The sequence below is a fragment of the Episyrphus balteatus genome, chromosome 4 (assembly GCF_945859705.1).
Source record: "Episyrphus balteatus chromosome 4, idEpiBalt1.1, whole genome shotgun sequence".
Taxonomy (NCBI): Eukaryota; Metazoa; Arthropoda; class Insecta; order Diptera; family Syrphidae; genus Episyrphus; species Episyrphus balteatus.
In genome coordinates this window covers 74,951,760-74,967,459 of record NC_079137.1, presented here as the reverse complement: position 1 = coordinate 74,967,459, position 15,700 = coordinate 74,951,760, and the positions used below count along the sequence as shown (strand labels likewise).

Below are 15,700 nucleotides of genomic sequence, written 5' to 3'. Positions count from 1 at the left end.
AAAATACCAAATCGGTTTATCTTTTGCCTCTGGATTAGATTATCCCAGCCATGTCAACCGCAAATATTGTAAATGTAATATTTTATTGGTTTTTTTTTTTTTGTTTGCCAATATTTGTGTTCCGTTTTCCTCCATCATCAACTTTGACTTTATTTTTATATACATTTTTCTGTCAGGAAATAACCAAAAAAAAAAAAAATGGTTAGTCCACAGAATATCCCTTCAATATTATTGTGGTGTCCATGTTTGTTTACCTCATTCTCATTTATTCTCTACCTCCAAAAAAAATGATAAAAAAAGGAACTCAAATGGATTTGACATTTAACTTGTTGACTTTAGCTATATAATAAAAAAGCCATAAAAAGTAAATTTATTTATTTACCATAAAGACTCTATTTAAGCACCACCGTCTGCTATGCTGCTACTACCTTCTTTCGTATTAGTTTCAAGGACAAGTTCACTTCGTCCTTTACGTCGATATAATATTTAATCACCTCGTGCGATTAGGTAGGCATTTTTCCAATAAAAGCTCCACAGAGATTATTTCAAGGATTATGTCCGGACGATAATTGGACGTAAATCGAGTGTAAATTGAACAATTTAGGTTCGTTTTTTTTTCGATCTGAGAGAAGAAGAGATATGAATATTCCTATTTTATTAACAGAAATATGTGAAATGAAAATGGAGAAGGCACACATACAAGAGATTAACCCTCATAAATAAAACAAAAAGTAAAAAGGCATGAAATTCAAGACTCATGAATTGAAGGCGTTTTTATATGCATTGTTAATCCATCATAAATATAACACTCGACAAGTCAAAAAAATAACCATGAAAAAAAAAAATTAGGACTCAATTCCTTTTTTTGAGGCCTAAGAGGTTCTTAAAGGAATCGATATGAAGTTAAATTTGACACTTTTCTGTGTAGGAAGTGAATAAACTGTTGAGCAGTTAATTTCATAGAAAATTCATTTCGATGAATTTATTTGTATCGGCTTTTTGGGGGGCTAATTGTTTTCCCCTTTCCCAAAAGTGCTGATAGTCTTTCGAAGGCGATTGAAATCTTAGGTGTTAACATCGATATAATCAATCACGTTATTGTGCGGGAAGTTGTTTGGTAGACAGCAGCTTACCAAAGTTCTTGAAACTAGCAAAACCAAATTGGTTGTTTCCGTGGAAACTTTTGTTGTCATAACGACAATTTTATTATAGAAGTTATTTAGAGAAGAACTTGAGATGAGGAGTCATTATTTTGAACTTTAACTTTTGGTCAAGTTTTTGATGGTTCCTACTGATCCAGTACTTTATTAGACTTCAACAATCGACCAAGACACCGGTTTTCTTGGTTGTGGAAAATAAATGGCGCCCAACGTTAGATTCAAAGACTTAACTCGACACACTCGTTATAAATACTTACCTATACACGTCTTATAAATCGATGAACCATGGCAGCATCTACGAAAAAGTGACACCATTTTCTCCCGTTCCACCTGATATTTTTAGCAGTGCGGCAAAAATTTCATTTAAAAATTAAAAATAAATTATTGGAGATACAAACATTTTCTATAGCTGATTTGAAAGATAATAACTTAATAGTGAATACTAATGAAGGATTTTGAAAAATTCAATCATTTAATAAACTTTTTTCTCAACAAAAGGTTGTAGAATGTTGAATTTCTTTAAATCGATAGATTAGTGTATTGTAAGGTTATCATAGGTATTGAAAAAATTCTAGAAAATTTCAAAACCAAGTTATAAATGGTTTTTTAAAACTATATCATGTGGTAGACCTTTGACAAATAGCACTGGTCTGCAAGGAAATCCTCCTTTAAATAAAACTATACTTTTCTAAAGGATTTTTGTATGCTGATTTTGAATCCGAAGTCAGAATTGATCTAGCACGTCATGTTTTTTAGATATTCCCGTTAGAAAATCTCAAAAACCCATTTTTTTTGCTGTTTTCGAAGAAATATTTTGGCATAATGTAATATTTTTTAATTAAAATTGTTACGGTTTATAAAAGAACTTATTTTTTTCTTTCAAATTCAGTTTCAATCTTCTCAATATCTCTTTTCTTCTCCGAGATATCTTAATTTAAGTAAGTTTAGTAGGTTTGGCATATCTTATCATAAAAAAAACTGATCTCTAAACATTAATATATGTTTCTCCCTAGAACAAAAATATACTTTTCTAATGGACTTTAGTGTGCTGATTTTGAATCCGAACTCAAAAAATTTCGGTCAGCTCTGGTTTGTGAGATATAGTAGTTTTTATTGAGATTTTCTAAGAAAAAACTTGATTTTGTGATACTTTAATGCGAATATCTTAAAATCCTCACGTGATAGAATTTTTTTGACTTCGGATTCTAACTCAGCACATCAAAAACTATAAGAGAAGTATACTTTTGTTTCTGGGAGAAACAAATCTGAAGCTTTACAAGGCAGTTTATCGAATGGTTTATTACAAATAAGATATTTCTAAATAGATAAATAGTATATAAAATTACAAAACACGTAAAAATTTTGTTTAATTTATTTTATTATGGTTTTCTTTACATATTTGACTTTTTAAATATAATGGGCGTTGATATTTTACATTTTCCTTAATTAAGGTGTTTTTGTTCATGTTGGATTTACTAAAAAGTAAAGGATTTCGATATTTCTGCTTTTTTTATAAATCAGTATTTTAAAATATGAGTAAACATTAATGTAAAAGGACATATTTGGTGTCAATCGATAGGCCATATTACGAGAAATAAGTCCTCCAAATTTGAGCTCAATGCTACAAATAGTTTTAATTTTGCAAGAGTTCAAATAAATCTAAAAGGTTGATTTTTTAGAAACTACCCACATTTTTAAAAAATCATTTTTACAAAAATGGTACCTGATAGAATTTTTCTGAAAATAGATTTAGATTCAGGAAAGTCTAATTGTTCATAATATCAAAAAATTATTTGAAGGAGAAAAAAAAAGTTAAATTTTGCAGACCAGTGTAGTCATTATAGGTAGGATACATTTTGTTTGACAATTTGAAAAATGCCATTCGAAAGATAATGAAAAAAACAAATTAAGGGTCTAACACGGATTTTTCTCAAGTCTCTCTTGTTTTTGTCTTCTATAGATAATTGAATAAAATTTTTATTGAAGTTAGATAATAGGCAAGACTCTATTTGGTGACCAGCCACCAGTGTAGGAAGTACCGTAGTCTCAGTTTGAAATTTCAACACGGTTGGAATTAAAAAATTCTATCTTTTTTTTTTAGGCATTCTAGAAATATGATTGAAGAGTCATATAAAAGGTGAAATAATAAGCTTTCAGATGATGTAAAATGTGTCACATAAAAAAAATATAAATTTAATGGTGTTAGAAGATAAAAAAGATTGATTTTGATTTTGCTTTTTTTGATGAAAATTGATTGGGTTCAAAAAATTCTAGCTCTTTTACAAAATGTTATACAGATATGGTTGGCATGAGTATTTTTAGCTGAAACAAAAGGGCTTTCAGATGGTATAAAATTTATATCAAAAAGTGGATTTAATGGTGTTAAAAGAAAAAAGTTTGATTTTTTTCACTTTTTTAATGAAAAATAATTGTTTTCAATAAATTATTTGTATACCCTCTACGCATTGTAAAAATTTAAGTACAGTTTTATTCTTGAGAAGAAATATTAAACTTTTGAATGGTATAATTTGTTTGTAAGCTTGTCATATAAAAAAAATTGATATAATAAGAAAAGAGAAAAAATAAAGTGTTTTTTTTTAGTTTTTTTTTGTAAATTATGATTGGATTCAAAGATTTATACCGTTTTTGTACAAAATATACAGATAAAAATATGTAAGGTCTTAATCTTTAGCTTAAAAACTTAACTAGGCATAAGAGTTATTATCTTATAAATATTTTTACAAGAAAGTTACATTACATTACATTACATATTAAACTAGTCTGAAGATAAATCTCCGGACTAGAAACACTGCAGCTTCGGAATCTAGGTCCATTTTGCTGATACAACACAAGACATTAATACAACACAGAAAGACAAAGAGAGAAAGAACGAGAGAAGAACATACAACACTGAACTACGTGGCACAGAGGAGGAGACATAGTTGAAAATTGTCTCATGTTATCGCACAGGTGGCTTCAGTTAAGCTGGCGATTTAGAAAAAACTTCTGAGCCGACCGCTGGGTTTGAACCCACGATGTCTGGCTCTGAAGTCATCCATCTATTCCTCTGTGCCATGGCCACCTGCTACAAGAAAGTTGGCAATTAAATAATTTTTAACTCTTTTCTTATGACGTTATCACGTAAAATTATCGTCTTTATCAGACTTTACAGACAACAACTTTTTTTTAACTTGCTGGTTCGAAATCGATTGCTTTCCATGTGTAAAATTAAGAACCCACATTTAGAAAAAAAAAAAAAACAATAATATCAAAAATGGCGCCCAACAAAGAATTTAATTGTTTGATAGAGGGTTCATCGCCAACGAAAGACTAGATTTTCACACAATGTCACGTAGTTAGTTTACGTAAGTTTATTATTAAAAAAAGAGACAGGCGTGTACATAACTAAAATATTTAATTGAAAAAAAAAATGGCGCTGAACGATTTAACATCAAAGTGCTGAAAACAAATGAAAAAAAAAAATAAAAAAAAGATGTACTATTATGTGTGTGTATTTATTAATTGCTGGTATTTAATGAATTGTAAATAACAATTTTTTATTAAATATAATCAGTGATTTTTAATTAAAAAAACACATTTTAATGCGACTTTAATCTCTGAGCCATGTAAACCATCAAAGTAGCCAATAATTTAATATAAATTAATTTTTAATTTTATGTTGAATCTTTCTTTCTGTTCGTTTAATTTAACCAGACATTTTACCTCATGTGTACAAGTCCTTTGACATAAAAAATAAATTAATTACGTTGGTGTTCTCAATAAAGCATTGTTGGAACATTCACCGGAATATTTGTTGTTTCATTGAAAAGGTTTTAAATAATGATTGTAACATGGAAATCCTCTTATTAGTGAGGCAAATGAGTTCCAAGAATATTTACACGAGTGTAAAAGTGTCATTTTTACCTGGAAACCTGTGATGGTTGATTCTCCTTATTTGTGGAAATATGGAGATTGGAGAACACTTTTGGATACATGTGTTCCTGCAGAAGAATTATAAGGAAAAGCTTGTAGGATCTTTTAGCGGAAAACCTCTTATATCTGCTCTTATAATACACAATCTAAAAAAAAAATCGTTTCTACGAAAATGGAGAGCACATATCAGGAAATCTCTTTGGAGAGAGCTTTTCCGAGAATCTTTATATTGCCATCAAAGTATGTCTAACACAAGTTGTATACCTTCAGTGGATTAAAAATGTATTTGTTTGCAGCTTATGGCGTTTTAGTTAGTCGGAAACACCTTCTTCCGAATGGTCAAAACATTTGTTAAATTTGGAATTAAGAAAGGTTTTTTTTAATTCGATAAACTAAGCACTTTTAGAAGTGATGCTACTTTTCCTATTAGTTGCGAATGCAAAGCTTAACTAAGGCTTTATAGAAGCGCACTTTAACAGTTTTGTTTCAATAAAAATTACAGCGACTTAACAATTTTGTTTTAAAGAAGCTACTGTTCCATCTATAAAGCTTAAAAGAAGCTATTTTACAATTTTGTTTCTATAAAAATGTACATCAGTTTAGCAAATTTTCTTCTGTAAAGCTTTATAGGAGCTAAAGTAATATCTAAAAAGCTTTATAGAAGCAATTTAACAATTTCGGTTCTATATTTCGCTTCTATAGTACCATTATAAAGGCTTTAAAGAAGTACACTGAACCAAAAAACAATGTAAAATCAATGGAAACCACTTTGAATCAAAAATGATTGAATCAAAGTAGCTCGTTTTAAATCTAAGTACCTAGTGCACACATTAAAAAAAAATAAAAAACAAAAAAAACCGGCATCCGGGTTGACAGACTTGTGCTTTACCATTGTGCCATCTCACTTATAATAATTAATGTGACAAACTGCAACTTAAGCATACGACGATTTTAAGAAAATTAATGAATATGTTTTTTTCCATTCATTCAACGTAGAATGCATTTAATTTTACTATGCGTTTTTTCTGTGGGTGTAATTTAACAATAATTTTGTTTCTATAAAACTTCCAGTAATTTAACAATTTTAGTTCCATATTGCTTTAAGGGGACCAATAGATCTATTTATAAAGCTTTATAGAAGAAATTTAACAATTTTGCTTCTATAAAGCTTTACAGAAGCTATAATACCATTTTTAAGTTTTTTTAGAAGAAATTTAAAAATTTTGCTTCTATAAAGCCTTACAGGAACTAAAGTACAATATGTAAAGATTTATAGAAGCAAAATTGTAAGCCAGGTACTAATTTCTACTCGTATGTTAAAATCTGTTAAGCCACCCTAATCCACTTATAGGAACCCTATAGAAAAGAGCTCAAATTCAGACTTTCAATACAACTTGATGAGGACATGATAATAACTAGTGACGAAAAATTAATGCACTCTACACATTTTAATTTTATACACTATCTATCATGGCAAAAAGTCCATTTCGTTCAATAACATGAAATGTGAAAATTATATTTATAATGATGAGGAAAAACCGACCTCGAAAATGCGTTGAAGAACCAAAATTTAATATAAAATTCTTGCTCGCAATATTACATTGGTGGTTTCATTATCAGCAACGCGCTAAATGAAATGCCTCTGGCATATTGCTGGCACATGGTCATTCTTAATTTAAAATTCATTTGCTTGAAGGGCAGTCCGGCCAGAGTACAGTCAAATCGAATTACCAATATTCATGTTAGTCCAATGGCAACAAAAACTATTGACATGTTTTGAAAAAACTATTCTAAAATAAATTTATTCCGCCTCGTGTACATGTGTCATGGACATGTTTGTATACAAAAAACACTCAACCAAAGTGATTTGGACCATTTTACAAAAAAAAAATATATTTAAACTTTAACAACAAGCTTAACAACTCAAAATAACAAAAAAAAATTTCAAACCCCTTGAGGATTTTTCAAATCTTCTATAATAAGTTGAAATGGAACACGTTTCAAACGATTCAACTTAAACTACAAAAAACAAGACAAAAAAAAAGGAAACTGGAAAAAAAGGACGAAAAAAAAATCAATTTTTCCCACTTTGTATCGTAAGTGACCTTCATTTCAGAGTGTTTCACTTGCCTTTAGGGTATTAGAGTGTTGGATACCGTTGATTAGACCTCCAATGTGAGTTATCTCTTTAGTTCTATATAGCTTTATAGCTTTTTCCCTAGACAAGACAGAACAGACGGACTGTGTCACATAATACCACTCTGATGCTGCAAAAAGCAATCGATACCACTCGTACACTTCAAATCAACAACCATTGAGTTTAGAAGGGAGACACAAGGATGGTGGAAAAGAGTATAGAAGTGGAATAATAATAAAGGACATACCAACCATTCTGGATTTTGATTTGGTCTTTTGCTATACAACGCGAAAAGCACTATATCGGCACAATTTACACAATTTGGCATGCAAGAAAATTAGATTATTACAGATTGTCATTATGACTTTGTTAAAGTGGGTATTTCGAGGTCTTCACTTTAATAATAACAACCAGTGTGTGAGTGGGTTTGTATATTAAAGAGTGGCAAGAACTATTGATTTTTTTCCGTCGGGGTCAAAAGAAATTTATCAGGCATAAGAATAAGGAGAGTTCGTAACTACTGGATGAATGTTTAAAGAAAAAGTAAAAAAAGAGAAGAAAGGAACTCAGATTCAGAGTAACTACTCAGAAAAGTCCTACGCTTTGAAAACCTATTGTGACTTTGTAGTACCTCGTAGTGTAATGGTTATGGTGCGATGGACTATGACGCCAGAGGCTTGGGTTGGCATTCCTATGCTGGTATGCCTTTTCTAGATGGCAGTCTCGATGGACGGATAGCGAAAAGGATAAGGCCGTCTTCTGGCTTGTGAACGGAAATGCCTGTACCTTTAACTCTTCAAGGTCTTTCCGCTGATTGGTCATGGGCCCTTAATTGTATACTCGCATAAGAGGAATTTGGCTGATTCGGCGAAATGTGTGTGTGAAGGTGCGATAGAAATGTGGAGATATGCCAAAGCGGAGAGTTCGAGATAGATATTATTGCGGGTGGATGAGCGAGTAGATGATGCTTGGACTTCGGTATAGTTCTTATCACATCCTAGAAATCTAGCCATCTTAGCTGAATGAGTCTTCCAGATTCGTCGGCAGTAATCGCATTCTCCTTGTCCTTGTCTATTATGCTACATTGTTACAAGACGTTCTTCCGCTTTGGTTCTCTGTGGACAGGACATGCTCCCTGTTCACATGTAGTCTTAGATAATCGCCCGGGATTTGGGTGGAATTGGTATGAGCTGCGTCTGTGCATTTTTAGAGTCTCTTGATGCTGTGGCAGGTTTCACTTGGTGTTGAGGGGACTGGACCTATGACCGGAGATGATGTGGGAAATGGGAAGCCTGTTTATAGGTTAGGGTTTATTTTCGCAACTGCTTGATTCTATGGGGGGTGATTGCTCATAATTGTGGCAGAGGTGTTAGATAGGCCCCGCTTCTCAGCACGGGGTGAGAAGAGAACATACTTCAAAATGATCATAAAACTTCTAGTGGGATGTAACCACCTTCGGGCGCTGTTTGACGCTTAATTTGACTGTGGAATGTAAGTAAGCCCAGCATGGGATAAGCCTTAATTTACAGGTATCCACGAAAAGAGTATTCAAAGCCTCCAAACCACAGCCCACTTTTGATCTATCTGTGAAAATTGTCTGATCAAATACCTTCTTTAATCAGTTCTTTTTTTCATAAATCTCAGGAAGGGAAAGTACGTCACTATAAATCACAGCCTGAGGTATCAGGTGCCACTCTAGAAACTACTTTGGGCCATGGGCATTACACGTCACTTCTGATCTTTAGTTCTTTAAAAAGTGGAGAAGTAGAGAAATCAATCTGGTGTACGGATTAATTCTCAGATGTTTTTTTTAACACAAGCACAACCCGATTTTTATTGGATATGATTCGCTCCCTTCTGTATGTTTCTATAGTAGTAATATGTGAACTATATTTTCATAAAAAAAAAGTCTGTAAAGCCGATTTACGGACGATGATTTTACGTGATAACGTCGTCAGAAAGCAGGCTGTCTGGTTCTGTTTAAAATGAGTCAATTGAAGAGTTTACTTTTTTCAAACAATCATAATTTACAAGAAAAAGCTTAAAAAAATACGTTTTTTATTTTATCATTATATTATTTAAATTTAAAAGCCAAGTATTTCTTCTTTTATTTTTAAATTTTTATAATGCGCAAAAAGTATACAAATAATTTATTGAAAACAATCATTTTCATCAAAAAAAGCAAAGAAAACATGAATTTTTATCTTCTCACGTCATTAATTCCATTTTTTCCCCTAACAACCTATAAAACATTTTGTACAATCTGAAAGCTTTTTGTCTTAGCTCAAAATATTTATATAGATCAGGTCTATGAGACATCTACAAAAAGAGCTAGAATTTTTTGAACTCAATCAAATTTCATTAAAAAAAGCAAAAAAAACATTTATTTTTATGTTCTTAGGCTATGGAATCAATAAAAATATATACCATGTGAAAGCTTATTATTTCACCTTTCATATGACGTATCAATCTCATTTCAAACATGACTACAAGAGAAGTTAGAATTTTTTAAAGTCAACCATGTCGAATTTGCAGACTGAGATTACGGTATTTCCCACACTGGTGGCTGTTCATGGGGGCAAAAGATCTCCACTGGTGTTTTGAGGTTTTTCGCAAGTTTCTTGATTTAACATTGTGTTGCTTGTCTACCGTTATGTGTGATATACCAAATGAAAGCTAATTGTATCAGGATGCCCATAAAAGTTTAATAAATTTTCTATCTGGTCTTGGTCAAAAGTTATAACCTGTTGAATTCTAAAATTTTATTTTACTGTTATCTCAAAATTGTGTTTACGAAAATGATTGAAATTTCGCACGCATCATTACTCGATAAACTTTATTCCTGTATCTATTAAAGAAAAAAAGATAAAAATAAAAAACGATGAAAATCGGTTAAAAACGGTCAAAAAATTTTTTTTTTTAAACTTGTTTCTTCCGTTATTTATTCAAAACTCCCTACACGATTCCAAGTTTTTTCACATGTATTCATAAAACCTATATGTCCTATAAGTTTGAGATTTTTTGATCTCTCCAAAAAAGCAAAAAATCAAAAATTACCTAAAAATACCCCTAAAAAACAAGGTGTTTTTTAAAAATTCATATTTCAAAACGCAGAGTGTTGGAAAAAAATCTGTATCAGACGCCTAAGTTTTTTTTCCTCATCTTTCACCTGGCATCTTTAGAATTGTCAAAAAAAGAATTCCTTTACCCACAATCATCATTTTGTCATAGTCCCATCACGTGTACAATTTTCAAACAAAACGTTATAGCTTAGTTTTGAATGCAGTTATTTCTAAATTAATCTCATCTATCTATAGCAATAAAAATCAATTCTCTACAACTTCGCGTTTAGATTTTAGCCCAAATTTCATCTTTCCGTTTTACCCCTCTTTACCCTATTAAATGACGGAAATTTTAAAAATCCTTCATTTGGATTAAGCTTTAGGTTATTATCTTTCAAATAAGCTATAGAAGATTTTTGTATCTCTAATAGTTTATTTTTAATTTTTAATTGAAATTTTTTGCCGCACTGCGAAAGTGCGAGAGTGTAACGTTAGAAAATGGCGTCACTTTTTTGTGGTGGCTGCCATGGTTCATCGATTTATAAGACGTTATCACGTCAAAAAAACACAGTGTTGATAGTTGATATTTGGCAATTAAAAGCTCATATGCATTAAAAGGGACTGTTGTTTAAAGTGTAAAACCTATTTCATTATAAAACTACATAAACAATAAACATAAATGTTTGCTGATAGGTTTATTTAGTTTAATGATATGATTCTTTTTGCCACAATTCAAAAACCAAAATACCGCAAACTTTTGCCACGTAACATTTATTACAACATACAAACACCCTTCTATCAAAATCACTCATGCATCATTTTAAATGTTTCAAAGGATTCTATTATTATTTTCATCACTCATATGATGATGATGATACTGATGCTGTTGTTGCATGTTAACATTCAATTCAATTTAGCATATTTTCATATCAACGTTTATAATAATCCTTAAGTCAGTTAAGGATTTCAGTTTATTACATTCTTTACCCGCACACATCAGAATCTAAATAACGATCAAAACTTTGCACATTACAAAATAACTCTTTCTATGAAGTTGTCTTTTATATAGAACTGCTCTCTTCCAGGAATTGAATATTCAACCAAAATTTATTGTTTGTCCGAATTCCCTAAAAAGTGTGTATACTGAGTTGATGTTTTCTAAGGAATTACTTATGAAAACATTGTCGTAATTCGTAGATTGAAAAGTTTTCTGTTATTTTGGTTTTTGTTTGAGTTTTTCAGTTTGCCAAATACCATTGCCATTAACATTTGTAAAGTTTAAAGTTTTTTTGAATGGAATTCGCGCTGATTAGACACAAATTGCAAATAATAAAGTTTAGTTACATTAGAGTTACTTCGTTTGGAAATGCAAAAGCTCATAAGTATACTTAAGTTTTCAAAAAACAAACGTGCAACTTTGTATTTTGATTGTTTATTTGTATTTTGGGTGAAAGTAAAGCAACTATTGAGGTTTTTCTTGAATATGACAGTGAAATACATTCTGTTGGGTAGAGTGTATCACAGAAAAAAAACTTTTGAAAGATGCGATAGATTCTTAAAAAGTTGGTTTTGAACTTATAAAATTGACTTAAGATAAAACTGTTACAATACGTTAGAGCAATATTTTCTTATTCTTTAAACTTTTTTGGTTGATTTGCTACCTTAATCTAGTTATATTCTCTTATTGATATTAATGATTTTTAACTAAAATTTAGTTTTGTACAATATTCAATTTCACCTCCTGTAATATTTTTTTTTTGTAAAACAAAACCATTCTACCTATAGTTTTTTCTCCAACTTTGCCTACCAACTTTGCATTTGACATTTCCCTTTTTTTTTTTCATCCAACGTCACATACATTTTGAATTTTAAAATTCAATTTCTGTTGACATTGACAAGTAGGTAGTAAATCAACTATACAACGCCTTCCAACATAAATATCCTCTGTAAATCAGCACCACACACACACACAAACAAAACAAAAAATCAACCAACCAGAAAGTAAATCAAACACATCCAAACAGCCAAAGGCTTGTTATTTCGTTTTTGGATTTAAAAATTGAAATTGACAGAGAAAAAAATTGGCAAATATTAAAAGGTTATCTTTTAAAGATATATTTTAAACAAATATTAGAGCTTCAAAATTTTATAATTTTGTGGTTTGTGTATTTTTGCTTGCATGAGGAGATTAAGCGTTTTAAATCATCTGTTTATTTAAATATTAAAAAGTAAAAACAATTGAAAGCACCCAAATTTTATTTTGGTGTCACGTTGGGCGCCATTCTTAAGGTACGTTTTATTTCTGATTTTTTTTTTTTTTATGCCATTCAATTTATTGAATCTGACTTTTTAAAAGTATTCACGAAAACAAAAGTCCTATTTTGTGAAAAAATCAACATTTTTCTTTTTGGGTTTGAATTGGGCGCCATTTTGTAGGTTTTAATCAAGTACTTACAATTTCATCCGTTTCCAAAATCTGCTCATCAAAAGTATTTTCATGACCACAAAAACCTTATAACCGTTACCTTACAGACAGCGTTAATATACCTTTATTAGGTTACGAATCGGGCGCCATTTAATGATTTTCTTTCATTTTATTTTATTTTTAAAAATTTGTAAATTTAAATCCAAAACCCTTTCTTAACAAAACGAAATCTTAACTTTTTAATTCACCTGCAAAAGCATTTAAAATATGTATGTCTTTTGTCCATGAATTGGGTGCCATTTTTTTAGTTTTAGAAGAAGTATAGAACAGATTGAGACTTCTAAATCATATAAATATATTTTCAGAATATATCTTTCTGACAGTTGAAAACATCTAAATTTTTTTCGGATTCACATTAAGCAGCATTAAATAATTTAAGTTCAACATTTTTGAGTTGAAAAAAAAGTATTCATAAAGATCAAAAGCCTTAACTTGCGAAAACAATAATATTTTTTTGGATTTGAATTGGGCACCATTTTCTAGTTTCATTTGTTCAACTTTTTGTGTTTTTCAGTTCCAAGAATATTCTCTCTTAAATTTATTATTCATGAAGACAAATTCATTATCTTAGTTATCTTTGTGAAGTATTATTATTTCCTTGGTTATGAATTGGGCGCCATTTAATGATTTTCTTTCAAACTTAGTATATTTTCAACAAATTTGTGAATTTAAATCCTTTTCTCAGCAAAACAAAATCCTCACGTTTTAATTCACTCGCAAAACCATCTCTAATATGTCTTTTGTTTATGAATTGGGCGCCATTTAAGAGTTCTTTTGTTCAACATTAAAATTAGACACAAGGACTAGACTTGCAAAGGTATTTCCCTTAACTCTGTGGATCTCTTAACGACCAACAATATTCTTAATAAATGCTCCCAGCTGTTTTATCCACTGCACAAATTAAAACCCCTTTTCTGCAAAAAAAAAAAAAACTTATAACAACGCAGCAAAAGGATAATATTCTTTAATTTTCTTCTTCTTCAGCTTATCTTTAATTTCAGGTTTCTTCTGCATTGCACAGAAACTACTGTGTTTCATCGACGACGACGAGAACGACGACGTGATCTTACTTAATTAAGTTTTTCTTTAGTAGAGTTTATTGTAAATTAAAATGGGAGGATAATAAAATTCTCCCCATCAAACTTTGCTACCCATTTTGCACTCTCTATAATACCTCCTACACGTTAATGTCCTAGTTCAAGGTATTCCTTTTTTTTACTGGCACGAAAGAATACACAACTTATATTGAAAAGAGTTAAGATAGCGTGTCATAATCGCTACTGCAACTCAGGAAAAAAAATACATACCATCTTTTTCGTCCTTAATAGCAAGGACCTCCTAGAGATACCTACTAACTAAAAAAAAATAAAATAAAAAGGAGCAACCTGGATCCTTGAATAGTTTTTTGAATAGCATTTCTAGATAATATCCTTCCTAAAGGATATTCCTTATTTGCTTGCTTTTTACAAGATTTATCCTCATTCAAGGACTATTTCACTTGATGTTTGTCGTACAAGTAAATCCATCCTTTTACCACGAATATAGTGTCCTTATCTAGGTTTTTTTTTTTATCAATGTCTATATGCGAGAAATAATTTACAGAGTCCTTGAAAAATCCACATTCGTCTTTACAGATTCCTCCCCTCTCACTTCACTTTGAATTCTTCAAAAAATAAAAATAATATAGAAAATCCTTTAAGACTTGAATTCCATTTGCCCAATAAAAAAAAACTCCTTTTGTTATCCTTTTGATGTCTAAGAAGAGAGAAGAAGTCCTAAAGGACTTAGGTTTGGTATTCAAATGGCGAATAAGGATTCTCAAATTCCAGTGAACAGCACAATTAATGTAAATAATCCTTTTAAGAAAATATACAAAAAAAAATGCAAAATTAAATAAAGATCTCTTGAGTGCTTCTTCTGTCAAAAAAGAAAACAGTAAAAAAGGACAATTCTGCTGATGGTTGTACAAATAATGCAAAATAATTGATGCAACTTCTCATTTTCACATCATCACTAAAATTGTAACAACGACGAATTGTTGCGACGCGACACGATGGGAAAATTGTGTTGATTCTCAAAGTTCGTCCTTGTTTATCCTTTTTGTCTGTTTTTTTTTTTTTTTTTATTAAAAGTTCCTCCAACGAGTGTTTCATTAATTTATCATTCGAATTTAACAATCTTTTCAGATATCCTTTGGCAACAGGAGACAGACAATTTACAATTTTGTAGCAACATCCTTGCGGGCACCATCACAACACAAAACACTCTAACTAGAAAGTTACTCTTTAAAAATAAATTTCTATATATAAAACTTTTGTGTGAGGCACATCTAAATGGTCATGGTTAGTTCGGCAGTGTTGGGTGCTGCAACTGGCACGGGACTGGCTTTATTGGTGGCAGTTACAATTGTCATGTACCGTTATTATTTGTTACGAAAACGTGGCAAGGAATGGGACGAACTGGATCGCTGGGAGGAAACGAAAATTATGCGAAAAGTCAAACTGAAGGTGAGTACGATAAATTTGTTGGTATTTTTTTGTTTGCTTATCTTCGTCCTGAAAAAGGAAGCTATGAAGACATCATCATTAATCCGTTTCGCGTTGGTATATAAAGAAGATTTGTTTATAGACTTTATTTTTTTGTTTCTATAAATAGGATTTGGAGCTTGTGTCTTTATATTTATTGATGTTCCTACGCTTTGGGGTTTGAGAAAATATAAACACAAAATGGTTTTCGAAGGAATTTTTTGTTGTTTTTGTTATTTATTCTATAATAAGTCAAGCAGCAGATTCTTTTTGAAAATGTCAAGATGAGCAAATATTTTATATATAATTTGAATTTTACTCATTTGCCTATAAGGATGTCTTGTTTTTTTTTGTTTTTGTATAATTTTAATCTTGTTTTGCTTTGAGACACGTGGTTC

The 15,700-nt window shown here is 30.8% G+C and overlaps 1 protein-coding gene across 1 annotated transcript in view; it reads left to right on the top strand.

Annotated features, from left to right (window-relative positions):
* The window catches only part of LOC129919911 (synaptotagmin-5), a 163,641-nt gene that overhangs the window by 39,477 nt on the left and 108,464 nt on the right, over nucleotides 1–15,700 (top strand). The window contains exon 2 of the mRNA XM_056001020.1: nucleotides 14,964–15,284. Within this exon, the coding sequence (XP_055856995.1) occupies nucleotides 15,111–15,284 (174 nt within the window). The 5' untranslated portion in view covers nucleotides 14,964–15,110. The remainder of the gene's footprint in view (nucleotides 1–14,963; nucleotides 15,285–15,700) is intronic.